At 40.6% G+C, this 18,304-nt stretch overlaps 4 protein-coding genes across 6 annotated transcripts; 2 read left to right on the top strand and 2 right to left on the bottom strand.

The window, feature by feature from the left end:
- The first annotated feature begins 3,382 nt into the window (after window positions 1–3,382).
- LOC108102750 (carboxypeptidase B) lies at window positions 3,383–5,216 on the top strand. Its single transcript, XM_017207902.2, has 3 exons — window positions 3,383–4,001; window positions 4,094–5,064; window positions 5,125–5,216. Exons 1-3 carry the CDS (start codon window positions 3,459–3,461, stop codon window positions 5,126–5,128), a joined length of 1,518 nt encoding a protein of 505 aa, XP_017063391.1. The 5' UTR covers window positions 3,383–3,458; the 3' UTR covers window positions 5,129–5,216.
- Window positions 5,217–5,267: 51 nt separating this feature from the next.
- On the bottom strand, window positions 5,268–9,251 carry LOC108102748 (nuclear valosin-containing protein-like). 3 transcript variants are annotated; one of them, XM_017207899.2, is made up of 9 exons: window positions 9,110–9,251; window positions 8,788–8,911; window positions 8,153–8,479; window positions 8,045–8,095; window positions 7,671–7,993; window positions 6,313–7,605; window positions 5,922–6,254; window positions 5,642–5,866; window positions 5,268–5,581 (listed from the first exon to the last, which is right to left on the bottom strand). In XM_017207899.2, exons 1-9 carry the CDS (start codon window positions 9,164–9,166, stop codon window positions 5,510–5,512), a joined length of 2,805 nt encoding a protein of 934 aa, XP_017063388.1. In that variant the 5' UTR covers window positions 9,167–9,251; the 3' UTR covers window positions 5,268–5,509. The 3 variants fall into 3 exon arrangements, with proteins under 3 accessions (XP_017063388.1, XP_017063390.1, XP_017063389.1); XM_017207901.2 differs by having other exon boundaries at window positions 7,671–7,984; XM_017207900.2 differs by having other exon boundaries at window positions 8,045–8,092.
- A 345-nt stretch (window positions 9,252–9,596) lies between these two features.
- On the top strand, window positions 9,597–13,961 carry LOC108102727 (sphingomyelin synthase-related 1). Its single transcript, XM_017207866.2, has 4 exons — window positions 9,597–10,490; window positions 12,124–12,627; window positions 12,685–12,851; window positions 12,917–13,961. The coding sequence occupies exons 1-4, from the start codon at window positions 9,887–9,889 to the stop codon at window positions 13,436–13,438; spliced, it is 1,797 nt and encodes a 598-aa protein (XP_017063355.1). The 5' UTR covers window positions 9,597–9,886; the 3' UTR covers window positions 13,439–13,961.
- A 506-nt stretch (window positions 13,962–14,467) lies between these two features.
- Window positions 14,468–18,281, bottom strand: LOC108102730 (akirin). Its single transcript, XM_017207877.2, has 4 exons — window positions 17,932–18,281; window positions 15,971–16,329; window positions 15,441–15,797; window positions 14,468–15,384 (listed from the first exon to the last, which is right to left on the bottom strand). The coding sequence occupies exons 2-4, from the start codon at window positions 16,206–16,208 to the stop codon at window positions 15,374–15,376; spliced, it is 606 nt and encodes a 201-aa protein (XP_017063366.1). The 5' UTR covers window positions 16,209–16,329; window positions 17,932–18,281; the 3' UTR covers window positions 14,468–15,373.
- Window positions 18,282–18,304: the final 23 nt, after the last annotated feature.

Below are 18,304 nucleotides of genomic sequence, written 5' to 3'. Positions count from 1 at the left end.
AAACTTAATGCTAGCTCTCTAGTCGGGTTCTAAATCATTTTAGTTTATTTATTAGCCAGCTCCAGACATAACCATCATCAGCAGCAGCTGGAGCAAGCCAAAGGGCATTCAACTTCTCCAGTAAATTAATTCACTATCTCTGCTCTGCCATCGCTTTTAACTTAAAGGCTTATATAAACATTCGTAAAAGGAGAGATCTATTTGGCTTTTTTGTATTGTTCGGCTCAAGGCGTGCTTTTGTTATTATCGCATTTCGGCGGGATTATTTGCATCTGAAAACCCAGCGTTGACAATAGATGCGTTTGGCCTTAACCATGAACATGAAATCTCGAGTCTTTGGCATGGGAACGGAACTACGGATTGCACAGAAATAAATTAACTTGATCAATACAATCGATCTTTAATTCAAGAAAACATGTGCAGAACGACATTATCATGCATACTAAATGATGGAATATATGAATAATAAAGTATAAAATATATTACATTACGATTTCTTTCTGTATATTCAATTTGTATTCTTAATGGAGTGTTTATTGGCTGGTGGAATGGGGAATCTCGTTAAGTTCGCACAGTAATCAAAATAATCAGTAGATTGCCTCACAAACTATGCCAAATTGCACAAAAGTTAAATTGCCCTGCCACATGACAGACAACCAGCTCATTGGGGCAGGTCCAGGCAAAAAGTTTCCCAGGAAAATCCGAATTTGTTTGGGGCATAATTGTTTGGAATTTCGTTAATTCGTAAACAGTTTTATGCTACATTACATTTCGTCATCGCAACTCGAACGAAAGACAGGAGACAGCCGTCAGGGAGTGGGAACAAAAAAGAAAAAAAAAAGAAGCCAGAATTCAACAAAGTTTGGCCCTTTATATTTGCCAACATGCTAATGACATAATGCATACTTGAAAAGGGTTTCCCCTTTAACTTTTACCCCTAGAAAGAGGCACCACCAACCGACTGACTTACTGACTGGGAAAGGCTTCACTTGCTCCATTCATCCGTTTGGGCATGGGACTTTGCGTGTTTATACCATGTAACAGTAAAAAAAAAGTTGAAAAGGTTTTTGTTAAAGAGTATTTGAAATTGACGACTTGAGAATATGCTGATTTATAAGGAATTACTTGTTATTTGATAATCAAAAATGTTACTTTATATATGTATGTAATCTTATGAAACAAAGTAAAAGTAAACAAACTATTATTTTCTTCTATAATGAAAACTAACTGTAATCTATTAAAAGTGGTTCCTATCTTACAGAAATCTTAAATTTAATTTTTAGAGATTTTACTAAATCCCTAAAACATTCCAACTTAAAGGGTATACACCTAAGAAAGTAGTAACAATGTATTATGTAGACATAGCCAGACGTAAATATATGGCAGTCACTGTGTCAGGAAGTTGACTAAAAGACCGTTAAATGAAAATCAACACGAACATGGTTCCTGTATAAATCAACTGGTTGCGTTGCTCCCGCTATATGCCATACATATTTATACCAATTTATATGGATTCAGTTAAGGATACGACTGCACCGCCGTTAGTATGAATTTTTGTGTGCGGCTCTACACCGACCTGCCGCGCACTTTTGACTTTTGCGTTGACATGACATTTGCCAGGCCATAAGAAATATATTACACTCGGCAACAAGTTGGTGGAAGTTGGCTATCATGTTGCGGATTGCATTGATTTGATCACCAAATATGCTCATAAAACACCATTAATAATGCTAAAATGATTTGATGAATAATAAAGTAACTTCATTACGAGGTGTGTTCAAAAAGTAAGGTGACTCTTCAAATTTCGCGAATTTCAAATTTTTCGATTATCGAAACCTTTTAGAAGTTATACGAGGTGTGTTCAAAAAGTAAGGTGACTTTTCAAATTTCAAATTTTTCAAATTTTTCGATTATCTTCAGTTTTGGGAACAAGAAAAAGTCACATGGGGCCAAATCCGGTGAATATGGTGGCTGAGGCATTATTGTGGTGTTGTTTTTGGCCAAAAAATCCAAATCCTTTGATCCATATTTTTCGATAGCAAAAAATCGCCGAGCTCGCAAAATAACTTGTAACTTTACGCCTCTCACAACCAAACAAAAGAGGATGTTCCATTGAAACTTGGTACAGATGTTAGGGAAGAGTGTACCAATATAACAAAACAAAAAAATCGATAATCGAAAAATTTGAAATTCGCGAAATTTGAAGAGTCACCTTACTTTTTGAACACACCTCGTATATTAAAATTATTAGGTAAAGATTTTTAGAGATAAAAATAAATAATAAAAGGAGATAGCAAAATCAATTTAAACAATAATATTTCAATAATAAATAATTTTTTTTTTCCATTCATGTAATGGTAAATTTTTAAGAAAATTTAATTTTTAGACTTAGTTCCCAAAATTTGTATTTATTTTTCCTGCAGTTTAGTGTAATCAGGAAGCCCAGATCCACAAATGAACTTCGCTGTAAAACGCTTAACCGGAGAAGGACTAAAACTGCTCCTCCTCCAGTTCCTGGCTCGTTTCCCAGGCTGCACGCCAGGGACTCCAGGAGTTCCTGTTTATTTGCATTGAAGGTAAGGCGCCTTCTGCTCTTTTGGACGCCCACGCCGTTGTTCCTGCTCTGCTTCTGTTTTCCTGATTTTTCTCCACGCCCACCAGTCAGGCTACCCCGTCCTTCTGTCTGACATTTAGCATATTTGCGTTTTGTGGCAGCTGCAGCCAGGCTAGGGGGATTCCTAGCCGGAATCCAAATCCAATTCCGCATTACATGCTACCGAGCCCAACTTATTAAACGTTGTCGCTGTCCCATTTACCCACTGCGAACTCTACACTCGAAGAAAAAAGTCAAAGATATAACCATCGAAGATATAAAGCCATATATGTTATTAATCCTCCTTTAACTAAGATATCATATAATTTATTACAAATCTTATCTTTTATGTGATTTTAGGAACATAAAATAATTAAGTAACCTATTCATTAAATATCAAAGAAAGATAAGAGACCATTAAGGTAAGTTTAATTTTTGAAATTTAAAGAACTAACCAAAATCTTAGGAATTCCATAGTTCTTATGAGCTCATCAAGAGTAAGGTCGAATTTCTTTGAGTACATCGACAGGAGCAACTCAAGGGGAGTTGGACTTTCCGTCGGAGTACGATTTTTGCCATTTAGGGGTACAAAACCGAGGCTACTGATGTTTAAGTCCCGCACAATGGAAGACAAACCCAAGCAGAGCACACGGCTAACTCTGCTCGTGGTCGAGCGGCTTCACCTGAACATCAAGTGCCAGGTGAGAATCCCACCCAGCAGCAGGCCAGGCTTATTCGAATTAGGTGTCAATTCCCAATGGAATCTAAGTTTTCATTTATTCCTAAACCATACGATAGTCATCATCCTTAAATTCTCTAGTAATAAGTTCGTTTATTTTTGTAAAAATCCTTTGTTTTCTCTGTAATGGCCGCCATATCCAAACGCATAAACACAAAGACGGCAAAGGAACGGATCCGGGATGCTCCCACTACACCGCTGCGCCGGTTGGTGATTCCACGACCGGACATACTACATTCCTATCTGGAATACAAGCAGATCAACCAGTACCTAGAATACGTAGCCCAACGGTATCCCCACTTCGTGCAGATGTACAGCCTTGGTCATACGCATGAGAAGCGAGAAATTCGAGCTCTGGAGATTAACTGGATGAACGCGAATAACGTGGAGTTATCTGCACAGGTGCGGGAGCAGTTACCGCTGCCGTACGATGTCGGTCCTAATTGTAAGTCCACTGTTCCTGTTATCCATCATGGCGAGCAAAGCCGGAAAACCGTCTTCATTGAGGCAGGAACCCATGCCCGCGAATGGATTAGTATCTCCACGGCCCTTAATTGCATTTACCAATTGACCGAGCGGTACACCAGGAACATAGAGGTACTCCGCAAGCTTCGTTTCATCATTGTGCCTCTAGTGAATCCCGATGGTTATGAGTACTCCCGCACTAAAGTAAGTTGAACCTATAACAATAACCAATGTCCTGAAAGTCCTTTTTAAGCAAACACTTTTAAATGTTTAATGTAATGTAACTCCTTACCTAGAATCCCAAGTGGCGCAAAAACCGGCGGCCTCAAAAATCAAGCAAATTTGTGGGTACTGATTGTAACCGAAACTACGACATATTCTGGAACAGCGGTTCCAGCAAGATCAACCGCAATACATACAAGGGTGAAAGTCCGTTTTCGGAACTGGAAACGCGGGCATTGAAAAGCATTCTCAATCGGATGAGCTCCAACCTTCTGTTCTTTCTGTCCCTGCACTCGTATGGTCAGAGCATCATGTACCCGTGGGGCTACTGCCGTGATAGCCCGCTTTACTGGCGTGAACTGAGCTCCCTTGCAAATTCCGGCAAGAGTGCCATCAAATCCTACAATGGTCGGGAGTACCGAACAGGAAGTATCAGCTGTCTGACCAAGCGAACCATTGCCGGATCTGTTGTAGATTACGTATACGGTGTGCTTAAGGTGCCCATGGCTTTGGTGATGGAGTTACCATCACGTGAGCTCGGCTTCCAGCCACCTGTGGAGATGATCAGTCAAATTGGACATGAGAGCTGGTATGGCATTCGGGAGATGTGCAAACGCTCCTATGACCTGCGCCATCAGATTTCTCGTGAAAATGAGCCACCCATTCCTCGTCCGGCGCGGCGCGAGGGTAGCACTGAAACTGTGGTAACAGAAAGCCCAACCGGTTCCGTGGAAGAGTCCACCACGGCTGGTGGCGATTGTGCCAAGACCAAACCAAAGAAGAAGCGGACAAAGCGCACAGTTTTGTCGCGACACGATGAAATCCTACGAATTCAGAAGGGTTTCAAGGCAAGCGAGCCAACCATCCTGCCTGAAGGAATTCAAGCCTTGCCTGCTGGACTATTCCCGCGGCAATTGGAACCTCGTCTTCCGCCTTTTAAGCGATTAGGGCCTAGTCGTGATGGCCAAGGCGGTGGCGATGGTGTCGTTCTCACCAGCCGTGGCAAGCCCCCCATGTCTTCAACGATGCCGCTGGGTGTATTTCTGTAAGCTAAAAAGTTATTGTTTTGTGATTAGTGCGATTAGTGATTTATGTTTAAATTAAGGTGAACCGGGAATAAGCGAAACTTTCATATAAAAACTACATATGTCAATCATCAAATTTGAGGTCCTAAAATATATATAAAAAGAATTTGAATTCCAAATTGTATATTACCGAGTATAATTAAATCAATATTGAAAACATTGATACCATTAATCTGATATATTTAAACATTCATATGGAACCCTTTTCATTTAAAAGCCAAAATGCATTCCGTTCTCTACTCATTTTAAATGGTAGGCTTACAATTTTAAGGAAATTAATTAGTTCCTGGGTAACATGGTTTTTGTTTTATAAATCATACGTTTGTGTTTTCTCGCAATCAAATTATTTTTGATTTGCAAGTGAGCTTATTGACTAAGACAACAAATCCATTATTGTTGAGAGCGTTACTTATCATCAAAGGTGGGTACCCTGGGTGCAGCGTATTTCAGGCGCAGTTTATCGTATACTTTGCGGTCCTGTAAGTTAGTTACACAATTAGTAAGGATACCCCAAACAATATTATAAAACAATCTCACCTGGGCGTTAACTGAGGGTCGAAGCTGCTGCAAAGCCTCGTTAAAATGCTGATTGCGTACGCACAGATCGTCGAGTTTTGTGTCACCAACGTTTAGGGCTTCGCGCAGGGAAAACATAGAGGCCTGCTTAACCAGTCCTGCTAAATCTGCACCAGTGTATCCATCAGTTTTAGCAGCAATCTCGTCGATATTTACATCTTCGGCTAGCAACGGACGCTTTCCGTTCTGAAAGGAAAAGAAAATAAGCATTAAAAAATAAAACAAAAGAAAGGCTATCTACCTTGGTTGTGGCTTTCAAAATCTCTGCACGTTCACTCTGCTCGGGCAAACCGACATAAAGAATGGTGTCCAGGCGACCCGGACGCAGAATGGCCGGATCAATGATATCAGGTCTGTTGGTGGCGGCCAGTATGTATACACCCTTGCGCTCCTCGACGCCATCCATTTCGGTCAACAGTTGGTTGACAATACGGGTTCCGGAATTGTTGCCATCCCCACCATCCGATCGTTTGGGACACAAGGAGTCAAACTCGTCAAAGAATATGACGCAGGGTGAAGAGTTACGAGCACGTTGAAAGCAGGCTCGCACAGCACGCTCGCTTTCACCAACATACTGAGAAAGGAACATTCGATTAGCAAGGGAAAAATAAACCACAATTAGTTTAACTCACCATGTTCATTAGCTCGGGTCCCTTTACCGATATAAAATTTATACCAGCCTCATTGGCAATAGCCTTGGCCAAAAGAGTTTTTCCGCAACCTGGTGGACCGCAAAGAAGAACGCCAGAGGGTGCATTTAGTCCAAGACGTTCTAGCATCTCTGGATACTTAACTGGCGCCAAAACGGCCAGCTTAAGTTCTTCGCGAATTGTCTGCAGCGCACCAATATCGTCCCAGGTAGTGTCCGGCACTGTAATAAAGCCCTCGCGCTTGGCCGAAGGCTGCATCACCTTAATGGCATCGATAAAATCAATAAGAGTGAGGCAGAAATTCGGATCGGCAAACTCCTCGGGCGGATTGTCCAGAAAGTTGGTCAGCTCAGCCAGAGTGGGTTCGTAGTATTCGTCGTTAGAGGAATCAGCTTCCCGCTCCACGGATTTCTCTGGCTCCTTATCGGGTTCATCATCCACCTCCATGGCTGCAACGGATTGTTTCTTAGGAGATTTTCCATTGGTCGCTTTCTTGGGGGTTTTAGGTTTGGGTGTTTCGTCCTCGGTTTTCTTATTATCGGGTACTTCCTTGTCACCATCCGATTTCTCTTTTTCTTCTGCATCTATTTTATTATTTTCCTTTTCTTTTTCCTTCTCTTTTTCCTTTTCTTTGTCACCTTTCGGCTCAGCCTCAGTTTTAGATTCAGCACTTTCATGTGGCTCCTCGCTGGGATCATCGTCATCCAAAGTAACCGTGGTCATGTTCTTCTCGCTTGCAGCATGCAGTTCGCGGAACTTTTTCATAGACCTACGTTTTACAGCCACAGAAGCTGCCCGGCTGACCAGAGCCATCAGATCAGCGCCAACATAACCAGGTGTCAGCTCTGCAATCTTATCATAATTAAGCTTTGGATCGACGGACAAACCCTCGCACTGGATGCGCAAGATTTCACGACGCTCCTTGCGCGACGGTATGTGTATGGCAATTTCATGATCAAAACGACCGACTCGACGTAGACCAGGGTCTAGAACATCGGGTCGAGTGGTGGCCCCTATAACGACCACAGACTGACCAAACTCATTGGCCTTTAAGTTATCCAAGCTGCTTATCAGTTGCGACACAATGCGGCGCTCCATGTCCTTAGACGCCCACTGTCGGTTTGCACCAATGGCATCGATCTCGTCTATAAAGAGCACACAGGGCGAGTATCCCATTGCCTGTTCAAAGACGTCGCGTATGCGCTCCTCGGACTCTCCAGAGATGCCACCAATTAACTCTGTTGCCGGCACTTCCAACAGCGGCATTTTTAATTGCTTTTGGAAAGAACCAAGGAACGAGATGAATAAGGATTATAATCATTATATTTTATAAAGCATACCCCACTTATAGCATGAGCTAAAAAGGTTTTGCCGCATCCGGGCGGCCCATGCAGTAAAAGACCTCTTGCGGGCAAAAGACCCAGTTGAAAATAGAACTCGGGTGACTTGATGTGGATTAGCATCTCGCATAGCTCCTTCAATGTGCTATCCATACCGCCAATGTCCCTAAAACTTTCCGTAGTGTGCTGCACCTCCAGCTCTTTTTTGTACTTCTTGGGGTTTTGATGAAGCTGTTGGTACACCCCGGCCGCACTACGATGTTCTTTGGAGGACACAGCAGTTTCACAGTGATTCTTCCCCCTGTGACCCATCCCTTGAATAACTAAATAGAAGTTTTAGGTGATGTCTTTGGCTGTTCCAGAGGCTTACTCACGTTTTTGTGCTGTATCCGGACCACAACCTTGAATTGTATTCGGTTTAACTGCTAATAGAAAAATATTATTAATTTTAAGAGTCGTAGAGTCGTGGTAGCGTAACTCACATTTCTTAGGAATTGTCGTGGTCTCAGGCAAATCATCCATTATGCGTTTTAAAGCGTTGGGCTTAACACCTGTTGGAACAGGAGCTGGCCCATCTCCGTTGGTAGTGTTCGCATTGGAGTCATCGTCGTTTTCGTCCCCACTGGATATATCGATGGGTTCGCTAATTGGCTTGGCAGCCAGCGGCTTCCTTGGTTGAGTGTAAAGGCTGTTCATCATATTGCTCATTAGACTGTTGTCGGGTGGTGCGTCCAATTCCTCGCTAATGCACTCCTCCTCCGAGCTGCTTACCTTGTCCAAGTTATAGCTATCCGAGATTACGGCAAATGCTAGGGTGAAACAAATTATATTAGGTTTTATCTTTAATTTAGTGTTGACTATACAGTTTCTCCAACTCATTTGAAAATAAACTGAGATAAATGGGATCGTAATCTACGACGAACATATTTATTAGTTAAAAACGAGTGAAATCAAATATATCACATCAAATCATAAAGCTGCTATATACAAAAACTTCCCAATATCAATTTAAGTAATTGAATAATTGAGTACATTTTCATTGAAGTTGACGCCTCTTACTTATAGCTTTCAATAAATTTATTTGGAAACCCTAATCCCGACTTTTCTGCTTGTTTACCTTGGTGCACTAATTGCCTGAAGGGACCGAATTTGCGACGTGAGTATTCCGGATACTTTTGCATCAACTCCCTGGTCATTTGCTTCACATCCAGGTAGGTCTCTCCAATATGCTCCTCGAGGTACTGAAATTGGAAAAAAAAAGGAGCACAATCAGCAAAAGATGCGGCCTGCCTGCGACCTAACCTTGTTTTTCCTATCCCAAATTCGCCGCCCTTACAAAGGGTTTATAATTTTTTTGTTCAAGTGAATTTGCCGGTTGTTTGGCAGCTGTCAGAGGCGAAGGTATACTTTATCTGTGAAAACTAGGGAGTTGGACTCACCTTCTTCACTCGGATTGTTATCAGATGGTCGTGCAGCAGTGGCTTGGCTTTCTTCATATTATTCGAGGATTAATTCTGATTAAACATTCGCACAGAAACTCTGAACTCGCTTTGCCGCTCGCAAAATGCAAACGACTATGTCGCCTCGATATCACTTTCAAAAACGTTTCCACTCTACCACTTTTTGAATGGATGGCGAATTTATCGATTTGACTTGTTTTAATCATTAAGTACACAAAATTTTGTTTTAAAAATTTATATAGCAATCCTGGAAGATGTAAGTATTGGCTGCGTTCTGAAAAGTTATAACCGGCACAACCTATTCTTGTTAACATACAAATTATAATCAAAAGAATACCTAGTGCGAACACGGTGATAATTCCGCTAGTAAATGATTATCGATAACCACTAACTGAGCCCACCTACTATCGATATTTATGCGAAAGCCCAAGTCAGCTGTTTGCCTTCTTTATCTCGCTCCCGCCCGCAGTAGAGCCGCTCACTCTGCACTGTTCTCTCGCTCGCTCTCTGAACGGAACCAACTTAGTAGTCTAGATTTTACAAGTAACCAAACCAAATTAAATGTGCTTTTACATCAACAAACGCTGGACGCGCAATAAGTGAGGTGTTAATTATGCGCCGCAGTAGTAGCCAGCAGTGAAATAATGATGCACTCCGCCTGAGTTCGGCAGCACAATTATTTGGATTGGATAAATCGCAAAATTGGAACGAATAAAAAACAAGCAGAAGAACATCGAACGGAAAAAAGAAAGCGCGATGTGCGACGGTGAAATTGGCGATCCGGTGACTCAGCCACGTTCGGAGGGCGGTGGATTGGTCAAGTCGGATAAGGAGTCCAAGTCTCCCTTCTTTGATCCGGCTGAGAAGCACCTAACCAATGGATCACCTGAACCGGAGCCTGTGGACCCCCTTATGGTAGCCCAGTGGACCACGGAGGATGTTACCAATTGGGCTACCTATACAGAGCACTTTTCAAGGATTCTGTTAGACTGCTTGCGCCAGGAGGCCATCGATGGCGAAGTCCTGCTCTCCCTCACCGAGGAAGATGTCCGGGATATGCGATACCGCTTGGGCTACAAACTAACATTTGGGGAGCTGAAAAAATTTTGGCACGCAGTTCTCAAGCTACAGCTCCTGGTTAAAAACAGTTCCGCGGACTCAGTAATGCTGGGCATCGAGAGTCATGGCGGAAACTCGGTATATATGCCTCTGCCGAATACCGTCGGAGGTCCACCTTCCACATCCACATGCCCCTGTCCACAGGTCGAGTGTCCCAGCTATGTGTCCGATTGTGATACTTATTTGCGCATGGGCGGACGCTATGTTCCGCCGGAATACTTCAAAACCGCCATGAGCTTAGGTGAGTAGGTTCACATATCCCACTGACGAAAACCTGCCCCCCTTCAATTACGAAGGTCAATTGTCCCATTGATTGTTTCTCCGGGCTTATCGGTCGTGTGCCAATTCTCAAGAGCTTTTCGCTATAACGCAATTTAGCCATAAACTTGCCCTGCGATACCCAAGAAATAAGAGGTTTTCCCACGAGAATGCCTATAATATGAATGTCAAGTTTGGGCATATGGTGAATAATGCGTCAACAGAACATCTGACTTATCAGTTATCAGATTTCCGGTACCCTATTATCTTAAAAACGGAAATTTAAAATTTTATATTTCTCACTTTGATAATTTTTTCTGAAATTAGTTTTTACTCATTATCCAAATATTTCCACAATTAAAAAAACTCTTGCAGTTAATTATCGCGCACACATACATACAAAATACATTCTAGTTTTTGAAGGTCTTTCGAACTTATTTACAACAAATCCCAAGTGATAACCCTAAAGTAATAGGTATCCCGTAAAGTTCAATGTCACGCATGCTATAATTGTCTGATTAAATACGTCATAGCAGGTCAAATATAGTTTATGAATGTGTTGGTCGAATAATAACCCACAAAGAATATGTTATTCTTAGGGGTCAATGGTTTACTTACTATATTTCGTCTAAATACGTCACTCTAACTTTAATTATAGGTTTTGGACGCTTGTGACGCGTTACCTATTATTTATTTTGAGCATTTTGGAGGTTACTTGTGGAAACGCCGCTCGAATTTATTTGTGTACTCATGGGGAATCAATCCTCTCATTCTGGCTTACTGTTTTCATTATTTGTGTCACTTTTGTGTAACTTTGCGTGCATTAAATTTCAATTCCAATTTGTTTATGATACCCTTCAAACGGCTGGCTTACTTTACGGGGAAATCTTCAACAGTTTAGCGACGAACAAAAACATAAACACAGTTGTCAATCCAATCGAATTTGTATTTCTATCAAGTGGCTAGAAATATACCCTACTTTGAATAATAGAATAGTGGAATTTCTCATTAAAAAGTCATATTAAATATTAAAATGAGCGAAGACCAGACAAAACAATGAGCTTATCTAGCCTAATTTCCTATCAGTTCCATTATTTCTCGATAATGTATCTATCATTACAGGCTGTTTGTTTTCCTTTGTCATGGCCATTTTAGTAGATAAGTCTATAATTTTGACAGATATAGCTATGAACAGGTTATTTTCGGCTTAGGTAATAAAATCAAAATATATATATATCTTCAAAATGGGGCAAAATTCAACAATATAATGTTTCTTTGTTAAAAAGGTTTGCGCTTTATATACATACTGCAATTATAATACAAACAAAGATGATTATCAGAAAATTGCAAAGCTTTCATACTTATATGCCTCTGATTCCTCGTTTTCGTCATCGTCGTGAATCAACTTTTATAAACCAATATATTTATTTTTGTTCTTAGGCTTGTGTATTGTTATGTAAGATGTATTTAAGTTTTAAAAAATGATCCAATTTGTTCCAGTCTAGAATTTCTAGATTACAGTAGCTAATTGTCGATTTCACAACTATTGTTTCCATGTGCAGAGTTATGTCAGATTTTGGGTCCGCATAGTAACTAGGTTTTCTTGACAATTACAGGCTACTCGTTCGTGGTTACCTGGATAACTTCCCTGACGATGGTTATAGTGCATGAAAGAGTTCCAGATATGAAGCGCTATCCACCGCTGCCGGACATCTTCCTGGACAACGTGCCGCATATTCCGTGGGCGTTCAACATGTGTGAAATCACCGGATCTCTGCTGTTCACAATCTGGGTCATAGTGCTAATCTTCCACAAGTACAGATTGGTCCTTCTTAGGCGATTCTTTGCTTTGGCGGGCACGGTGTTTCTGCTGCGCTGTGTTACCATGTTGATCACCTCATTAAGCGTCCCTGGAACGCATCTACAGTGCAGTCAGAAGGACTTTGCCATTGATGATCCCAATGTGGATATGGTGGGTGCCTTGATCATTCGGATGACGCGGGCCTATCGCATCTGGAGCGGCCTGGGGATGTCTATTCAGGGCGTACGTACCTGCGGTGATTATATGTTCAGTGGTCACACGGTGGCCCTAACCTTGCTCAACTTCTTCATCACAGAATGTGAGTTAAGCTACTGTCTGTATAAATTATACCCTTCTAATATACTTTACTTTCCAGACACCCCGCGGAATCTGTACTTCCTGCACACGCTTACCTGGCTGCTCAACATGTTCGGCATATTCTTCATTTTAGCTGCCCACGAGCATTACTCCATCGATGTCTTTGTGGCCTTTTATATCACCTCACGTCTGTTCCTCTATTATCATACTTTGGCAAATAATAGGGTGGGTATTTAAAGATTTATACAGATGTTCCTTATATTTTTTTTTTAATTTAATTTTCTTTATAGGCTCTCATGCAAAGCGACTCCAAAAGAACGCGTGTTTGGTTTCCCATGTTCAGCTACTTCGAGAGCAGCGTTGATGGAATGGTTCCCAATGAATATGATTCACTTGGCTCCTTAATCGATGGGATCATTGATCAAATCTTCAAGGCCAAGGACCAATTGGCCGGAACGGTAAAGCGCTTGTGGATGGATCCGGCGCTGACTGCCAATTCATCGGTTCATATCTTTGCTTCCGATTCGGATCAATGTCTGCACAATGGGACGGTAGCATCCGCTTTCTTTAGCCCTCACCAGTCGGTAGTTGGAGGCCTTGGCCGCCATGAAAGCCTGACGCATTTAAATAGTGCTTGCCCCACGGATACAACAACCGCTACTGTGGTTCCTCCGCCGTCTCCAAAAAGTTTGACTCAGACTCAGAAAAAGACGTTTAAGGACGCCTGCGTTGATCCATTCTCCAAAACAACGTTCGCTGCAGTCAAGGAGCACTCCAAGGTTGCGCCGCTGAAGGAAAAGAAACAACTCTGATTCCCACAGCTATTCGCTCTTCCATATCCGTTTATCGATGCCGTTCTTCGAAAAGCAAACATGCAGAAATCAACCATACCGACTGATATTTTTATTTCGAAATTTCCATCTTTCCCTTTACAGCTCCTTATAGTCCTGCTCCTTGTATTATTGTATGAATTCTACCATTCGTAGTGCCTTCCGGGTCGAATCCCTCCCAATCTAGAAAAAAAAAATCGTTGTCCCCCACAGCCTTTCCTTAGTTTACGTGTGGAATTTAAAAATCGAAGTTTTCGTAGCCGGGAGATGCTCCATGTCGGCTTCTAATTGATAATGATGATAAGATAACCCTCCTCATTCCGTTCAATTAAGTTTTGAACTAAATGTATTTATTATTGAAGACTTTTAATGCATTATTATGTAATTGTAAGCATGAGAAACAAGCGTATTTTTAGTTAATTAGTGATAAGTTTGGAAAGTTTCTGTTGAACGCACAAAAATCAATAAAACAAAATGAATATTCTCAAAGTCTGGAGAAACCGCAGCAAGATCTTTTATTATTATTCACAAATGAGTTATGCAGAAATGAATTAATTTATTTTTGTTATGAATCTTTTCCCACCTAAAACCGATAATTTCAAAGTTTTTTTAATGCTTACGTATACCATCAGCTAACTTTCAAAACAACCTAAACCAATGCGCTTAATTAGGAAATCGTGGATGGGTTTTAAATAAGAAATGGTTGTTAACGCATGAAGTTTAAAGATCGTTTCACAAACAGAATTAAAAGGTTTAAAAAGAAAAGACCAGCGGGCTTCTACAATTCATCATTTTATTTTTGTTTGTTTTAATATAAAAATGGCATTTCTTTACTAACTTTAAGTTTAAATTACTAATATAAAGTATGTATGATTGCGGTAATTGAAAAATATATATTATATATTTTTGTATATATTCTTCAAGGTGTGAAAAAATATTTGTAATGAACATGAAAACTTCTCTTCCAAGCGTATATTATAAGAAAGCGTTCAATTTGACTTAATGAATAACTTTTTTTTTTGTTTGTTTTCTTTTTTTTTATTTTTGTATCAGTATTCATTTCCACATGTTGTAAAGCAAATCGAAACAATTCAGTTGTTTTGTATGTGTTTACATTACTTTGCAATAATTCGCATCAAAGGAAGAAACAATTAACAAACGATACTCGAGAAAATAGACAAAGTCAAGCGTTCGTTCCTTGCGTTGGTGTATAACTAATATGAAAAATAAACTATGAAAAGTGTTCTTCATGAGTAGTATGAGTTTTCTTTGTTGAATTAATGTTCGCTTGCTCCTTTTTTGCTCGGGGCCTTCTGCTCATAAATTACTATCTCAAAAAACAATATATAGTTTGATACGTTTTACATCATATCTTATATGCTACATGTACCTAACATTATATTTACCAATTCTGTCGGTCTGTTATGTACGAAGCTACGTTTGAGGTTTCATTGAATCGTTTTCTCTCTACGGATGCACCATATATGTCTGCAGTGGCTGTGTGCTTATAGTTCTTCATATCAGATATTTGTCATTTTATTTAGAATTTTTGTTATGTGAAAAACATAAATTTAACAAGATTTGTTTGTTTTTTGTTTCTTTGTTGTTTCTGCTTTTAAATAATTCATCCCTTTGCTGCTAACCGATACATTATATATGTAAATCTAGACATAAACTATAACTGCTTTCTTCACGTGTATTTCAAAATATATTAAACACGATGTATGTTGTAGTTTTTTTTTTTTGTTTTTTTTTTTTTATAGGTTTTTTGTTGGTTTGTTTTGCATTTGCTTTAGTTTCCTTATTTGTTTGTTTTTAGTTTAAATGAGGGCTGTTGTTGTCGCGGTAGATCTACCGTCACATAAGATCGTAGTGCAATTATTAATTTCTTTTTTATGAGGCTTGAGCGACACGGCCTTACGACAGGTCTGAAAATATAATATAATTAGTATATAGCTTACAGGGGATATAATTTCAAACTTACAGCTAGGCGCTGCCTCGTAGCGACGTTGTATCTGATCATAAGTGAACTTGACGAAGGCATCGTATTGTTCGGCCAGCTTGGTGGTCAGCACGGACTCGTATCGCTCCCTCAGCTGATTTTCCCGCTCCTTAATCATGCTCTCGCAGATGAGCTGCACCTGCTTGAACGTAAACAGGGCCTTCTCGCCGTGGCGCATCAGATTTGGGGGGCTATCCGGGCGGCGCGGGCTCTCCGGTCCCATCTCTGATCCGCTCGACTCCGAATCCTGCATGCGCTCCAAGGCCGACGAGGTGATCGGCAGCTGCTTGCGCTTGTGCAGTCTCTTTATCTCGTTGCACAAGCTCTCGGCCATTTTGTCTGTAATTTAGAAAGGGAAAGGTTTTATTAATGTAGCTGCACCGCATTTTTGGGAATGTTAGAATTAGTTAGAAACCTGCAATCGTGAGGACTTCATCTTATTAATTTATTTTGATTTTAACTAGCAAAGCACAAACCACCATTAGAACCATCCCTTATCTCTAATAACTCACCTGGCGATATCTTGGCCAGCGACGCCTCGCTGAACGGACTGGGTTCGGTGCTATCCTTGGCGAATCGGTTGCTGGGCGTATGAGGCAGGCCCGCCGAGGTGCTAGGACCGTCGCGGGACGGGGAAGATGGGCCTGCACTGTTACCGGCCTGGCCAAACGGATTGCATCGCCGGCGCTTTGGAGGACGCTGGTTCATCGACTCCCAGTCTAAAGCGCGTTTCAGGGTTGCACAGGCCATCGCTATGATTGAGTTTCTTCTTCTCCGGTTTCTTCAGATGGATAGATAGATGCCTAAATGCTGTTTATTGCCTCGACTCCGGATGATGGATGCTGCAGATGGATGGATGATCAAGCGTCGACTGCAATGAACAAACAAACAATGAATGAGTAAGGTGATCTGAACACCTTGCTACCAGATAAAAGACTACCACAAACTGGTTTAAAGGAAAAAACAGGATTCACAGGCGTGCACTCACGCACACGCAGCCAATAAAAGAAAATGGTGCAGCGATTTATGGCCTGTCAGTGCTGGCAATTTGGCCTTTTTCGCCTGGTGTAGCAATGATTCTAGACGCTTCATTATCTTATCATTTTAAGGCAGTTATTTCCCAAATAATTTAAAAAAATAAATAAATAAGCAGATGCTTCAGTTCTACAAAAACTCGGATATCTTTTTGAAGATGACGAATGTTTAAATATCAATTATGTATAAGAAGACGGATAAATGCAAAAACCCAGATTTATCAATCTATCAATTTATTTTACTATAAGACAATGTTTATATTAAAATTACAGATATCCCTTCTGAAGTATAAAATACTATTAAGCCTTAATTACGGCCAGCCAATCTCTTTTCAAGAAAACATTTTATTAAATTAAAACGCCAGTGAAAAGCTTTAAAATGCCAAGTACACCTAAATTTAATGACTTTGATGACGTATTGTTTAAGACAAAATATTTAAGGCAAAAGAGAATGGAAAAAAATCAAGTAGGCAAAAAATTGGGTGATTGTTCGCCATTTTACAATATTGGTAATTAATTTATAAATGAATATATGGCCAGAGAATAAAAGAAAAGAATAAAAAAAGAAAAATGGTACTATTTTTTTAAAAAACCATTTTTGAGAGTCTAAATAAGGTTATTTAGCTACATTTTCTGTCATAGCTTTTTTCAGTCCTCCCCGACAACTTCGTTGCCCTGCAAGCAGCTGCAACTGTCGCCGCAGGAAAAGGGCGATACCGAATCGGAATCCGATTCCCAGTCGGAATGACCAGAAACTCCGAACAAACTGAGAAACAGCTAAGGAAAGCAAAGAAACGAAGTGGCGCAGCGCAATTAAAGGCTGGCCGACGATAAAAACCACCACGACAAAGGCAACAAAGTAAATGCATAGCAATGCACGACGAAAGAAAGGGAGAAAGAAAAGTGTAAACTGTAACCTAATAGCAGAACAACCACCGATAAAAAGAAAACTACGCAGGATAATAAGCGTTTTCTGCTCTTTTGCTCCGCCATTTCTTCTTCTTTCTCTCCCTTTTCTTTCTCCTCTTTTGCTTTGCTGCAGCGGCAGCTGTACCAGCTGTTTTCCGTGCTATCAAACACACACACTTCCCTTTCGATTAACCGCAACACGTGTGTGTAAACGTTCATTGCTCTTTTTCTACCAATAATTTATATCATTCTCTAACTAAATTTAATACTTTTTTCGTGTTTTACGTTTAAGTCTTTTACGTGACAAATACCATAGATTAGTTTAAAAAAAACGCAACCAAAATGACAGCAGCCAAAGCGATCACACTGGTTGTCTCGCTCTCGCCTACACAAACACATGGACACGCACACGCACACCGTTGTGAGTTGGAATGTTGATTTCATGAAATTTTAAAAATGGTCGAATCGCATATCATTATCAGCTTTGCAGAAGAAAAAGCTGAACACACTTTTCACACCATTGCACTTACGTTAATTGGATTTTTGGTTTTTCCGACTCTCTTTTCGCTTTCTGCACCACTTCACACGCGCTTTATTTACTTTTTTATTGTGCTACTACTCCGCTGGCACATACGCACGCACATTTAATTTTCAACTTCTATTTGTGGTTACCTATATATTTTTAGGTAGAAATTAATATTGCTATTGATTGCTGGTTGTTTGAGCAGTATTCCAAAGGCCACTGAAATGCACTGTCAATAGGTATTTGCCGTCTCCGACTCGCTTGCTTTAAATTACAAATTTTCGTCTCGGTTCTTGGCAAAAATGGACGACGATGCGTGCGTGACGATGTGAACAGTGTGACCGCAGTTCGACCGTTAAATTTAACTGCGATGCTCACGA

Source organism: Drosophila eugracilis, unplaced genomic scaffold (assembly GCF_018153835.1).
Source record: "Drosophila eugracilis isolate 14026-0451.02 unplaced genomic scaffold, ASM1815383v1 contig_2088, whole genome shotgun sequence".
Taxonomy (NCBI): Eukaryota; Metazoa; Arthropoda; class Insecta; order Diptera; family Drosophilidae; genus Drosophila; species Drosophila eugracilis.
The sequence above is the reverse complement of the archived record's forward strand: the minus strand, read 5'-3'. Positions and strand labels throughout refer to the sequence as shown.

What these genes read in the sequence shown, in the direction of transcription:
- LOC108102750 (XM_017207902.2), top strand. Translation starts at nt 3,459, where the DNA reads ATGGCCGCCATATCCAAACGCATAAACACAAAGACGGCAAAGGAACGG. An exon ending in ATGAGTACTCCCGCACTAAA is followed by an intron (nt 4,002 to 4,093) that starts GTAAGTTGAACC and finishes CTCCTTACCTAG; the next exon opens with AATCCCAAGTGGCGCAAAAA.
- LOC108102748 (XM_017207899.2), bottom strand. Translation starts at nt 9,166, where the DNA reads ATGAAGAAAGCCAAGCCACTGCTGCACGACCATCTGATAACAATCCGA. An exon ending in TAGCTCATGCTATAAGTGGG is followed by an intron (nt 7,606 to 7,670) that starts GTATGCTTTATA and finishes TCTTTCCAAAAG; the next exon opens with CAATTAAAAATGCCGCTGTT. An exon ending in GACCCGAGCTAATGAACATG is followed by an intron (nt 6,255 to 6,312) that starts GTGAGTTAAACT and finishes TTCCTTTCTCAG; the next exon opens with TATGTTGGTGAAAGCGAGCG.
- LOC108102727 (XM_017207866.2), top strand. Translation starts at nt 9,887, where the DNA reads ATGTGCGACGGTGAAATTGGCGATCCGGTGACTCAGCCACGTTCGGAG. An exon ending in CAACTTCTTCATCACAGAAT is followed by an intron (nt 12,628 to 12,684) that starts GTGAGTTAAGCT and finishes TTTACTTTCCAG; the next exon opens with ACACCCCGCGGAATCTGTAC. An exon ending in ATACTTTGGCAAATAATAGG is followed by an intron (nt 12,852 to 12,916) that starts GTGGGTATTTAA and finishes TTTTCTTTATAG; the next exon opens with GCTCTCATGCAAAGCGACTC.
- LOC108102730 (XM_017207877.2), bottom strand. Translation starts at nt 16,208, where the DNA reads ATGGCCTGTGCAACCCTGAAACGCGCTTTAGACTGGGAGTCGATGAAC. An exon ending in GCTGGCCAAGATATCGCCAG is followed by an intron (nt 15,798 to 15,970) that starts GTGAGTTATTAG and finishes TCTAAATTACAG; the next exon opens with ACAAAATGGCCGAGAGCTTG.